Raw genomic sequence first — 14308 nt, forward strand, 5'->3', positions numbered from 1 at the left:
AAAAGCCTCTTCTTGCAATTTCAGTTTTCAACTGAGGTACCGCACAGGATGTGCTTCACCGCTTTTGTTAATTTGGGCAAGGACGACATCTGGACCACAGTTGTGTGTCACACCAGAGAATGCATTCTCTGCAGAAGTCTGGCGAAACAAGTACAGGCCGTGAAGACAAAGCTTCCTTCTCGAGCAATCCCCATTTTCCGAATAATCTCCACTAACCTACAACTTTCGTGTGACTCGTGCACTAACACTGTCTTTCTCTTGTCTATGAGGAACCCACACTAATGCAAAAACAAAAAAAATATGTTGCATAAATTACGTGTTTGAAATTACACGAAGATTTGAGCTTATTTTCTAATTTCTATCCTGCACACACTAAGCGATTCTAAAGCTCTGCTGTCTGATGCACACACATGCAAGCCATGCACTAATGCTTTGCTTCTTTGTGTCTGAGCATGACACGCCTCAAAGGTACTTTAACTAACATTTTTTAAATTGTGTGGTTAAACAACGCCCTTGTGGTGTTGAGACGTAACAATAACAAGGGAAGATGACCCGCGAAGGTATTGAAAAGCACTTTGTTAGTGAACATAAGCAACATGTGAAAGGCTGCACAGGATGCGCGAAGGTTTGGAGGAATGCGACGTAAAAATAATCGATTACATTTGAGTAATTGCTCAATTACTTTCATGAACCAGTAATTGGTCACCATGTTAGTTACATCTTTAATGAAGTACAGTTAAAATTCGATATAGCGAAGTCAGTAAAATCAACAATTTGCTTCCTTATATCCAAATTTTGTTCTATTGAAATACAAACTTTTATACAAACAAGTACAATCGCCGATCGATCTTTGTTACACTGAAAGCGGCCACAGAATCTTCCGAATTATCGGGCAATCAAAAAAAGCAAATTTGAATGAGAAAACAATTCATTTTGATAAATTTTGGAGTCGGCGACAAATGATATCTTCTCGGCAGTACCAATTAAGCGAAGCCAGCCACGCTTTCGCGTGCACTCCGCCCCTGCAGCTGATAGCCTTGCCCACACTGGGATGATACTATTAGGAAAAGTGCCGGCTGCGGGGAGCGAATGCTTCGTCTGCCCCTCGCTCCAACATGTCATCGAAACTCAAGATTGTGCAACCTTAATAATAGGCAGTTTTAGTTTAGCGTACGCAACTTATAGCGTACGCTAAGCAGCGCACATTTTCTACAATTTTAGTTGGCCAGCGATATCTTCGGAGCTCAGAGGCCATATGCCGTCGTTGCGGTTATTTCCAGACTGTAGCGATAGGTGGCGCTAACATCTCGAATGTTTCTTTCGTTAGGCTTCGACTTGTTCGAAACGAGAAGCGATCTTCGAAAACACCACGAGGTTATCCATAATACTCTGTCGTTGAAGCGGCCTGAGACTAAGCGAAAGCCGTTTACACAATCATTTGCTACGAACGAAGTGCATTTTACAAAAGCAACGCCAAATTCAATTCAAAGCGGGCAGCCGGGACCACCACCATGTTTCACGCAAACTCCGCAAACCACGCAAAAATGCTAACGCTAACTCGTCTGCGTTGCGTACGCCCGCTATACCCGCTATTTCGTTTAGCGTTCAGCGCATGCGCAGTGACGACCCGCTACTTTTTAGCGTAAGCAATGGTATAGCGTACGCTATACTCATACTGTCTAATGAATGTGTGGTAAGACAGCTTAAATGGTGCCTTGCTGTCTCAGCACGCCCAATTTTTGCACATGTGGCAGATTACCTCTAAAGCAGGGGGCGCGCCTGCGTATGTGCTCAGCCGTGCTTCCAGCCATGTGTAGCCACGGCTGAGACATGCGCCAGCTTATCCTCCGCCCCCTCACGTGTGCTTGATCGCACTGCCGCGAGCTCACTCCCCTCCTCCCTCTTTCCTTCTGCTCGCGCGGGGAGGCGGCATTCGTGCGTGAAGCCACCATCGTTCTTTCTCACCCTCGCACACTTTCTCTTGCACCTAAAGCACAAAGTGTACAAAGCGCAATCGGATCTTATCGCATTTTGACTTTATACGGAACATAATGCGGCTTCAACTCGGGGGTCGCTCTTGTTGTGGGGCGCGCAATTTGAGAGCAGGTGCGTTTGAAAACAACCGCTTGTAATTCACTAATTTGACCATGTGCATCCGCAGAAATTTCCATTTATTGTCTCGGCATTCCTTTGTGGCATCAATGAAATTTCACTATATTGAAATCACATACAAATGCACTTCGTTATATATAGGTTCTAAATCATCATCATCAGCCTGGTTACACCCACTGCAGGGCAAAGGCCTCTCCCATACTTCTCCAACTATCCCGGTCACGTGCTAATTGTGGCCATGTTGTCCCTGCAAACTTCTTAATCTCATCAGTCCGCCTAACTTCCTGCTGCCCCCTGCTACGCTTCCTTTCTCTTGGAATGCAGCCTGTAACCCTTAATGACCATCGGTTACCTTCCCTCCTCATTACATGTTCTGCCCATATCCATTTCTTTTTCTTGATTTCAACCAAGATATCATTAACTCGTGTTTGTTCCCTCACCCAATCTGCTCTTTTCTTATCCCTTGATGTTACACCTATCATTCTTCTTTCCATAGCTCGTTGCGTCGTCCTCAATTTAAGTAGAACCCTTTTCGTAAGCCTCCAAGTTTCTGCCCCGTACGTGAGTACTGGTAAGACACAGCTGGTTATACACTTTTCTCTTGAGGGATAATGGCAACCTGCTGTTCATGATCTGAGAATGCCTGCCAAACGCACCCCAGCCCATTCTTATTCTTCTGATTATTTCAGTCTCATGATCCGGATCCGCGGTCACTACCTGCCCTAAGTAGATGTATTCCCTTACCACTTCCAGTGCCTCGCTACCTATCGTAAACTGCTGTTCTGTTCCGAGACTGTTAAACATTACTTTAGTTTTCTGCAGATTAATTTTTAGACCCACCCTTCTGCTTTGCCTCTCCAGGTCAGTGAGCATGCATTGCGATTGGTCCCCTGAGTTACTAAGCAAGGCAATATCATCAGCGAATCGCAAGTTACCAAAGTATTCTCCATTAACTCTTATCACCAATTCTTCCCAATCCAGGTCTCTGAATACCTCCTGTAAACACGCTGTGAATAGCATAGGAGAGATCATATCTCCCTGCCTGACGCCTTTCTTTATTGGGATTTTGTGGCTTTCTCTATGGAGGACTACAGTGGCTGTGGAGCCGCTATAGATATCGCTCAGTATCTTTACATACGGCTCGTCTACACCCTGATTCCGTAATGCCTGCATGACTGCTCAGGTTTTGACTGAATCAAACGCTTTCTCATAATCAATGAAAGCTATATATAAGGGTTGGTTATATCCCGCACATTTCTCTATCACCTGATTGATAGTGTGAATATGGTCCATAGTTAAGTAGCCTTTACGGAATCCTGCCTGGTCCTTTGGTTTACGGAAGTCTAAGGTGTTCTGGATTCTGTTTGCAATTACCTTAGTAAATACTTTGTAGGCAATGGACAGTAAGCTGATTGGTCTATAATTTTTAAAGTCTTTGGCGACCCCTTTCTTATGGATTAGGATTATGTTGGCATTCTTCCAATATTCCAGAATGCTGGAGGTCATGAGGCATTGCATATACAGGATGGCCAGTTTTCCGAGAACAATCTGCCCACCATCGTTTAACAAACCTGCTGTTACCTGATCCTCCCCAGCTACCTCCCCCTTTGCATGGCTCCCAAGGCTTTCCTTAATTCTTCCGGCGTTACTTGTGGGATGTCGAATTCCTCTAGACTATTCTCTCTTCCATTATCATCACGGGTGCCACTGGTACTGTATAAATCTCTATAGAACTCTTCAGCCACTTGAACTATGGAGTTAAGAGACAAAGCCGGCAATGATATTGCCGGCTTTGTCTCTTAACGCATACATCTGATTTTTGCCTATTCCTAGTTTCTTTTTCACTGCTTTTAGGCTTCCTTTGTTCCTGAGAGCATGCTCAATTCTATCCATATTATACTTCCTTATGTCAGCTGTCTTACGTTTGTTGATTAACTTGGAAAGTTCTACCAGTTCTATTCTAGCCGTAGGGTTAGAGGCTTTCATTCATTGGCATTTCTTAATCAGATCTTTTGTCTCTTGCGATAGCTTACTGGTATCCTGTCTAACGAAGTTACCACCGACTTTTACTGCAGACTCCTTAATGATGCCCATAAGATTGTCGTTCATTGCTTCAACACTAAGGTCCTCTTCCTGTGTTAAAGCCGAATACCTGTTCTGTAGCTTGATCTGGAATTCCTCTATTTTCCCTTTTACAGCTAACTCATTGATCGGCTTCTTATGTACCAGTTTCTTCGTTCCCTCCTCAAGTCTAGGCTAATTCGAGTTCTTACCATCCTATGGTCACTGGAGCGCACCGTGCAGAGTACGTCCACATCTTGTATGATGCCAGGGTTAGCGCAGAGTATGAAGTCTATTTCATATCTAGTCTCGCCATTCGGGCTCCTCCACGTTCACTTTCGGCTATCCCGCTTGCGGAAGAAGGTATTCATTACCCGCATATTATTTCGTTCAGCAAACTCTACCAATAACTCTCCCCTGCTATTCCTAGAGCCTATGCCATATTCCCTCACTGACTTGTCTCCAGCCTGCTTCTGCCTACCCTGGCATTAAAGTCGCCCATCAGTATAGTGTATTTTGTTTTGACTTTACCCATCGCCGATTACACGTCCTCATTGAAGCTTTCGATTTCCTGGTCATCATGACTGGATGTAGGGGCGTAGACCTGTACGACCTTCAATTTGTACCTTTCATTAATGCTAATGAATTTCTGTATGTTACCAGCTGTATCCTTAATAATCATGTATCCGACTCCTGGTTCTCGTCTCTCCGCTAAGCCCCGGTAGCGTAGGACATGCCCGCTTTTTATCACTGTATGTGCTTCTTATGTCTTCCTAACCTCACTGAGCCCTATTATAGCCCATTTACTGCCCCGCTAATTCCTCCAATAGCACTGCTAGACTCTCCTCACTAGGTAACATTCTAGTGTTAAACATTGCCAGGTTCAGATTCCGTTGCCAGGTTCAGGTTCTAAATACATGGTGTTTATGGACAAGAGGTTATGAAAAGTTAAATACTTTGTTATATCAAGAATTTTGTTATATTGAAGTTTGTTATATTGAGGTTTCACTGTAATTGAAGTTGTAGTCGTAGATTTGTTTTTCTGTATGTGTACACGTCTGCATACGAGCGCAGTTCTGCATTTGACATTTACTGGAAATGGGAGTTCCCCTGACCCAAGTTTCCTCTTCTATTGTGGAACAGCTGTTGGCTGCAGCTTGGCCGGCATGTTTCCTAGTCTTAAACTACCACTGTGGTTGGATAGGCTGATCTGACAGTGTGCATGGGCCTTGTACACGTCACGATGCATGCAGAGAATCTAACTTTTGGAAAGTCAATTCAGCTAATAGTGGCGTTTCCTGTGTTGAAAGTCACTTTTTTGGTTTGTGCCCTTCTTTGTGTCAATTTGCTGCGCATATCTAGAATGTGTGTACGAGCCCAGTTCACCACAATGTATATTATGGCAGGCCTGGCTGGAAGATCAGCTCTCCCAGGAGCAGGCATTGGGACCTGTGTCACCGAGCCCGTGGCCCCCACACCTGTCGCACATTCCAGACACACTCTACATGGTGGACAAGGGGGCAGCAGGGGGTTTCCGAGAGGCTTGTCCCTGTGTCCCTCATGGAGGTGCCCCTGTACCAGCTGTGCGGCTGCCCGATCCTTCACTGCCAGGTGACTGATCGAAATTTTACCTTGCCCCGTGGACAGTCCTCTGGTGGTGGTGGCTGCTGGGAATCATTCGAGCTCTCAAAATGTCAACATGCCAGGCCACAAGATAGTTATGCATTGTCTGCATCTACTTTGAGAATCTGGATGGAGGTTGCCCTAATGTTTATTCAATACAGTCAATCTAAGGTATAGCCAACCTGAAAAGGATTGCAAGATAGTTCAGTGTATTGATAATAGCAAATACAGTAGAACCTTGTTCTTACATTTTGAAAAAGAAATACAAGAAAAAGCATACTAACTGGAAAAACATACTAATGGGGAAATGTATGATCCAGTCACTAAAGAAAATTTGAAGGACTCAACTGCAGCTGACATCTACTTAATGCGAATCGTTGTGGGAATTGTTGTGGCCCACGATGCACATTGTCATTCTTGCGGCTTCAGCAAGCTTACGTTTGTGCTCCTGAAATTTGGCCTAGGTCAGCAGCTTCTTCAAGCGAGGAATTTTGGCGGGAAGTTTTGACACGCCCACTCGGTGTGAATCGTTTTGGTGCGAGACGCTGTCAAGCTGGCTGGGCCCAAGTGACCCAAAACGTGCATGGTTGTTTTCCAGTTGTGTTGTGTTTTAAAATGGCAACGGGAAACCGAAACAAAATCGTGGTGGTCAGCAACGCCGGAATAGGATGTCTACAGTGCCGCCAGAGCGGAACATGATGCTCAATTTGCAGCGCATTTGGATCTTACGTATTAAAAGTGTGCAGTACACTTCCAACGGCACTATGTCTCATGTCCTGTGAAACAGATAGGTGAAGGTGCTTATCTCAATAGGATTGGTGGCGATAGCTAAACGTGCGGTGTGCGACAACCTGGAAGGCGTTTTGCTTGTGCCGGAAGAGAAAACTGAGTCCGCGGCGGCATTTTCACACGAGACAGGAGGTCAAGTATTGCAGGACAGCTGCTGCAGTGAGTGGCTACTGTTCTCAATTGCTTGCGCCTCGCACCTTTTCTTTTTCACATGGGATTTAGCAGCTGGAAAACATATAATTGAATCATAGTTTGGTGACTTACTTGAACATTGTTGCCGAAAGATTGGGTTTTCCGGAAACATATGAATTGGAAAAAAGAAGCGTAACTGAACTGTATTGGGTCATTTTTTGCATTCGCACTTGCGAACTTTGTTGCCGGGAAATCGTAGTTAACAGGATCATATCGAGTTTCTACTCAATAAGATATGCCTTCTGAAGCTTATCTAAAATTGTTCCTTTCGAAGTTTCCTGAGGTAGGGCAAAGCAGAAATGTCAAAATTGATTTTTTACAAGGCAGTGTCGACTGCTTTTTTTTCTTTTCTGCACACGAATGTCTCAGTTTCAAGTCACTCATGCTGCGGAATGATATTTGATATACAGTCGAATCCACCTGCAATGATCCCAAATATAACGATTTGTCAGTTATAACGCCCGCATTTCACTGCATTTATGATTTTATGACCCTACCTATTGAAACTGCATCCAGATGTAACGAACGTTTTCAGAAGCACTGTACTGTACAACGAGCACTTTAAATCTGGTTGTGGTAAAAAAAAGGGCACACATGAAGTTTCAAAGCACGGAATCGCAACCAAACTGGGTGTGTCACGATCCGCCCGGGTTCGTGAACGAGGGAGGGCTCGAGGCAACTGTTAGACAGACGCTCCACAGCGTGGTGGTGATGAACGATGACTGATTGCCGAGCAGCTGTGCTCATCGGTCTTTATTGCAGTGCGGTGACCAATGTGGCCTACTGAGCCCGGCAGGCCGGTGAGCCTGGCAGGCCAACAGAGAATATGCCCGAGGGGGCGTCACATGCTTGTTACAGGGTGCACAGCAGTGCGCCCACTGCTGCAGTCCAACAATCGTTGAGTTGAGCAAGCACCGTGCGTGCAGATTTCAGAAGCCGCGAGGAAAGTCGCTTGCATTTAGCCACACTAGGGTAACCAGCCGTGGCCTACACAGCAGCATGCTCCTCTGCTATCCTGGAGGCTATAATGGCACAACATTAGTTTTCATGCAGTTCCTGCTCTTAAACTAACATGTACATCCATAGCACAATCGAACTGCGTAGGTGCACGCACTCAAGAAAACTGTGTGGTTGTATGCCCGTCAAAAAAGCAAAACGTGTGACAAGCTTACGCTAATCTTCATCTTAACACCAAACACAGGCAATTAGTTTTCGTGAGTGTCCAAAAAAAACAAAGATGCAGCGGAAATACATGCACGGCGGCATCCTTCCTATGCTCACCCTTGTGAGCACTAAACGAGCGAGAAAAAGCGTTTCCCCTTTGAGTTATTAGTAATGAGATAGCCATCAGTTTTGCAAGCGAAAGAAGCCGAAACCGCCTGCAGAACAAAAGCCAAACCACCGCCCGCCCGCGCGCGGCCCAATGTGCGAGCTGTACTATATAGACGCGCCAGAGCAAACTAGCTCTAAAACAAACCATGCAATGAAGACCGAGAGAGGGAGGCGCGCGAAAAAAATTTCTGTATGCCCACATAGTGGCAGTGCATGATACGAAAGAAAAAGTTAGAAAATTCACGTGTTTTTTTAAACGTACAGACGGTGCCGTAAATATACGGCATCGACCATTTTTCAGCTTGTTAGCAGCTCCGTATATTTACGTCATTGACCCTCAAAGGTTTAATAGTGGTCTGTACTGTATTTAATGGCAATCATCTATTGCTTAGAAAGTTTTGCTTTGCAGGGTTCTTCTAGAAAACAGGAGGGTTTTTTTCATCTTTATGGGTCGTTTAGCTTGTTCAGGTGAATCTGCACGACAGACAAAGTCAGGTAATTCGCATCACATCATTTGGCACCGCTCCTCAAGGTCATAGGTACCGTACTATGGAGTTCTCGAATCAGGTGGCCCACAACAAGTTGCACAACCCCCCCCCGCCCCCCTCTCCGAATCACATTTACTCCATGTAGATGTGTCTGCAGCCGAGGATCAGAGTGTTGTCACATGATATTTTCGAGTCCACCATGTAAATCTTATAAATGTAGTCTTGCGACGGGTCGCTCGAAGCTACACAAAGTGACCATTCTGCGCCTACGAAAATTGTTTGGGACGAGGTATCACCGTATGGCATTTTGCAAAGATTGTGGCCATGAACAGCGGTCAACCCATGCACTAGCTTTCGTTGGAGAGCCAGTTTGTTGGCTTTCTGAGTGTCTTGCAACTGCTGTCAAAAGATCTGTGTTGATTCGGTATGAAACCATAACCTTAGTTGCCGACACTCGATCATGCAGCTCCGACAAGGCCTTATGGGCTAGACATGATGGTATATGGTGTGGCTGTGATAAAAATTTGCTGCTGGTCGATGGGATAATGAGCTGCAAGCCATCATGGAAAGCTTGTCACTAATGTTCCTACGGGGATCAGTCCATCGTTGATCCTACGGGGATGATCCAACGGCAATCGGTCGCGAGATCATGCATTGAGGTTAGGTCGACGGCCATTGAAGCTGTGTTCGGGTCTGTGGTCGACCAGCTGGCAACTACCACGAGTAAGTACGTCTGTTCGCATGTGGGTAGAAATTCACTTGTAAGGCAATAGGCATAGTAAGGTTAACTAATTTTTTAAATTGTGCTTAGAGTGCATCAAAAAATAAACAAATAACTTTATAGCACAAAATAGGGCTTCGTGAACGTTATGGCATAAAATCATGAGTAATTTCTGTGCTGTAAATTATGATTGGAGGGTGGCAATTAGAGGATGCTAGTTGTGGCAAATCGAAAGCCATAGCAGATGGCTCCGAACTGATTGCAAATCTGATATCAGCATGATAGGTTACATTGACATACCAAATTTCACCGAATTAGTTCAGTAAATAGCGAAAATAGGCTACATTGCCCCTTAAATTACCATTGCGATTGTGGAGCTAGACGAAGCTTGATAGAAGTGACCAAGCCGCACCACGATTTTTATTTGTTTTGCTAGTTTGTTTTGCTAGTTTGCCTCTTACCAATCTCTATTGTGGACGTGTTTACTTTCCCCCTGCTCTTGCTGAACCCAAGGGCTTCAAGGAGGCCAGTGATTCCTAAATCGGCCGCTGGGCAAATATTTTCACATTCTAATAAAACATGCTCCATCGTTTCTCTAGCTTTACTGCAGCGAGCTCATGCTTCTGTACGTGTACATGTACGAAGCACAGATGGATGGATGGATGGATGTTATGAGCGTCCCCTTTGGAACGGCGCGGTGGGTTGCGCCACCAAGCTCTTGCTATTATATTGCCTAATGTCCTACCCAAGTTAAAAAAGAAAAAAACCACTATGAACTCCCACAACCGCATTTTCTGACCCCCTATTGCGAACTTTGGTTTTGTACGTCTCCGTTATTTTTCGTTTTCCTACATTCCTTCCACCAATCTTCCAATCACCTCTTACTAATCTCTATTGTGGACATGTTTACTTTTCTCCTGCCCTCGCAGAACCCAGGTGCTTCAAGGAGGCCAGTGGTGCCTAAATCTATCGCTGGGCAGATGTCTTCACATTCTAATAAAACATGCTCCATCATTTTTCTAGCTCTACCTCAGCAAGCACATGCTTCTTCTTCATTCTTATATCTTGCTTTATGGTTGCGTGTTCTAAGGCACCCTTTCAAAAAGTAATGAGCTTCCCTTTGAGTTATCATAAATTGTTTCTTTCCTGATTTCGTTTTTCCCTCTTAAATAGTTACTCATGGCAGGTTTTTTTTTCCGTTGCCACCACCCATGAGATTATTTCAGCCTCTCTGACTTCCCGATTGACCGTTGCTTTGTTGCCCACCCTACAGGCCGCGTACTTGCTCGTAAGCTTCCTAGTTCTTTTCCTCCACTGTGAATCAATGTTTTGCCTGTACAGATACCTCAACACTCTCCCAGCCCATTTACTTTCTTCCATATTCCTCAGTCGTTCTTCATAATCAATTTTACTGCGAGCTTCCCTCACTTCAAAACTAGTCCAGCCCATATCCCCCTGCACAGCTTCATTTGTAATCTTCCCATGAGCGCCCAATGCGAGGCGACCCACTGACCTTTGGTTCCCGTGGAGTCCTGATTTTACCCCTGATTTAAAGCAAACAACTGCATTTCCAAAAGTAAGTCCTGGAACCATTACACCTTTCCGCATACCTCGCAGGACCTCGTACCTATTGTATCCCCATAGCGCTCTGTGCTTCAATATGGCTGCATTTCTCTTCCCCTTCACTGTTATTGTATTTTCCTGTGTTTCCAAATATCTATTGCCTTCGTTTATCCATATACCGAGGTATTTATATTCTGTTACCCAAGGTATTTCCTGGCCCTGTATCTCCACTGTTCACTGTTTTCATTGAATACCATAACACCTGATTTTCTAACACTAAATTTCAAACCTAAATTGTTGCCTTCCTGTCCAAAGATATTAACCAGACGCTGCAAATCACTTTGCTTGTTAGCTAGCAACCATGTCGTTTACATAAAATAAACCTGGGAGCTGCTGCTCTACTACTGTACCCGACTGTCTGTATGTGAGGATAAACCCGATATTACTTTCTTCTAGCGCCCTCTCCATCCTTACCATGTACATCATAAACAGCAGTGGCGATATAGGGCACCCCTGCCTCAGTCCCTTGTTGATATGAACTTTCTCCTCGCTCCTCATCCCTTCCCATTCAACGCAAACGGTATTTTCTAGATAAATCTCTCAAAAGCTGTAGACAATCGCCACCTAAGCCTTCCCCTTCCAGAATATCCCACAAAATGTTGCGGTTTACGTTGTCATAGGCTCCTTTAATGTCTAAAAAGGCCACATATAACGGTCTGCTTTCTACTTTTGATATTTCAATACACTGAGTAAGAACAAATAAATTATCATCTATACACCTATCTATTCTGAAGCCATTCTGAAGTTCTCCCACAAAGGCGTTATTCTCTGCCCATGCTTGAAGCTTTAATTTGATTGCCTGCATTGCTAGCCTGTATATTACCGATATTTATTTATTTATTTTATTTATATTCAAATACTGCAGCCCTATTCAGGGCTATATCAGGAGTGGAGTACAGTAAACATAAGAAACAGAAACAAAGGCAGTTGAAGATAATAGATAATAGAAAAAAACAACAACAAGGGGAAGCAATCTTATCGCACTAGTGCTTCTAAAAAATCACGTAGTGTCAATTCACGAACAGAACCGGGTAATTCATTCCAGCACTCGACAACTCTTGGGAAATAACTGTGTTGGAGCGTGTTAGTACGTGCAAAGAAAGGCTTTAGGTTGAGGGAGTGGCAACATCTGGTTGGAAGAGCACTGGCATATCTGATGTAATCGTCAGCAGATAGTTGACAGCATGAGTGAATAATCGAATATAACAGCTTCATGGAATCTATATGTCGCCTTGTGCATAGAAGAGATAAATTAAAGTAATTCATTGCAGATGAGGGTGAAAAATTACGATCATAGCGGTGACAAATGAAGCGAACAGCCTTCCTTTGTACCGATTCGACTTTGTTGATGTCGCACACTTTACACGGGTTCCAAACGCATGAAGCGTACTCTAATACAGGACGAATGAGCGTTTTATACATTAATAATTTGGTGTCTTTTGGAGATTTAGATAATGTTCGTCTTAAGTAACCTAATTTTCTTAGTGCTGTAGATGTGATGTGATCAATATGCTGGGACAACTGCATGTTGTGCGTGAAAATAACTCCAAGGTATTTGTACACCCGTGCCCGTGGAACTATTCTGTTATTGAAAGCGTACTCATGCTGTGATGGAAAATGGCTGTTTGTGAATGACACTACTACGGTTTTTTGAAAGTTGATTCACATCTGCCACTCCGTACACCAGGTGCAAAATCTGTTGAAGGAATCTTGAAGTAAGGCTTGATCACTTGGAGAAGAAATCACCTGGTATAGGGCACAGTCGTCGGCATAAAGACGAATTTTTCACTTAATATTGTTCGGTAGGTCATTCATAAAGATTAAAAATAACAAAGGTCCCAGAACAGAGCCTTGTGGAACACTTGATGTTACATTTACAGTGGAGGACGAAGTGGAATTAAATGAAACGAATTGAGAGCGAGAGTTAAGAAAGCTAGCTATCCAGTCGATCAGTCGAGGATTATTAAAATTTAAGTTTAGTTTACTTAGTAGCTTGTTGTGTATAACCGTGTCAAAAGCTTTGAAAAAGTCTACAAATAACGCATCAATTTGATTTCCAATATCAAGATTTCTAGTAATGTCATGTGAATATTCCACCAGTTGTGTTGTTGTGCTGAAACCACGATGAAATCCACGTTGTATTTTAGAGAGAATATTATTTGATTCAAGATATTCTGTTATATGCTTGTGTATGATATGTTCTAGTAGCTTTCCGGAATTGAAGGTAAGTGATATAGGTCTATAGTTGGAAAAAAATTGCTTTTCACCAGATTTATGCAGAGGCAGGACCTTGGCTAGCTTCCAAGAATGGGGGACGATGCCTAAATTCAAGGATTTGTGAAAGATAACCGCCAAATAACGGGAACACCAGAGAGAGTATCTTACTAGAAAGCTGTTTGGAATGTTATCAGGACCAGTGCACTTCTTTGTGTCAAAATTGAGAATCAAGTTTAGGATGCCGTCCTCACTGATTACTACATCACCGATAGAAAGCTCAGGATTAGTATTTGTGAACGGTGGGAGAGAGTTGTTGTCATGCGTGAACACTGATTGGAAATAGACATTAAAAGCATTAGCTATATCGGAGGGGTCTGAAATGGCCGTGCCTTCTAATATAAAGGAAACTGCAGCAGTTTTAGTTGGTGTGATGGAAGTTCAGAATTTGCGCGGGTTAGAGTGTAATAATCCTGGTAGTTCAACTTGAAAATAAAAGTTTTTTTCTGTTTTCATTTTGATACGTAGCTCTTCCTTAGCGGTAATAAAGCGAATTATACCGTCAGGATTACATGCCTTATTCAGTCTGCGCAGACGACGAACACGACGTGATATATGCAGTATGCTGCGATTCATCCATGGAATTTTAGGATTTCTCTTTTTAGTCTTGAGGGGAACAAAATTGTGAATGCATAGTTTCACGATGCACTCAAATGCATCAACTAATGTGTCGACGTTATCACATAGACCAAGTGCTTGGAAGGAATCAAAGTTAGAAGCTGAAGTATCTGTTATTGATGTATCATCAGCGTGAGTGAAGTTGAAAAACTGTGTAATATTAGACTGAAGCTTAGTAAATTAATAGGGAAGGCACATGTGTATGGCTTTATGGTCAGAAATGCCACTGATCACATCGCACTGAAAGCCAGTTTGAACGAGCTGAGAACTGAGAAAAACTAAGTCCAAGAGAGAATTATGGTGGGTTGGAGCTTGTACTACTTGAGTAAGACCAAGGGGTAACGAAAGAGAAAGAAGTTCCTTCGAAATCGAAAGGTCATGACCTGTGCAACTCAGGGTTCGCCAGTCAATGCCCGGTGCATTAACATCTCCCATGAGCATAAGGTTCGAGGTGGCGAAGTCGTGTTCATGCATG

At 43.7% G+C, this 14308-nt stretch overlaps 1 protein-coding gene across 3 annotated transcripts in view; it reads left to right on the top strand.

Annotated features, from left to right (window-relative positions):
* The window catches only part of LOC142588523 (BTB/POZ domain-containing protein 7), a 150421-nt gene that overhangs the window by 108688 nt on the left and 27425 nt on the right, over positions 1-14308 (top strand). For all 3 annotated transcript variants that reach the window (XM_075700356.1, XM_075700354.1, XM_075700355.1), the window contains exon 10: positions 5580-5784. In XM_075700356.1, the coding sequence (XP_075556471.1) occupies positions 5580-5784 (205 nt within the window). The remainder of the gene's footprint in view (positions 1-5579; positions 5785-14308) is intronic.

This window comes from Dermacentor variabilis, chromosome 7 (assembly GCF_050947875.1).
Source record: "Dermacentor variabilis isolate Ectoservices chromosome 7, ASM5094787v1, whole genome shotgun sequence".
Lineage (NCBI taxonomy): Eukaryota > Metazoa > Arthropoda > Arachnida > Ixodida > Ixodidae > Dermacentor > Dermacentor variabilis.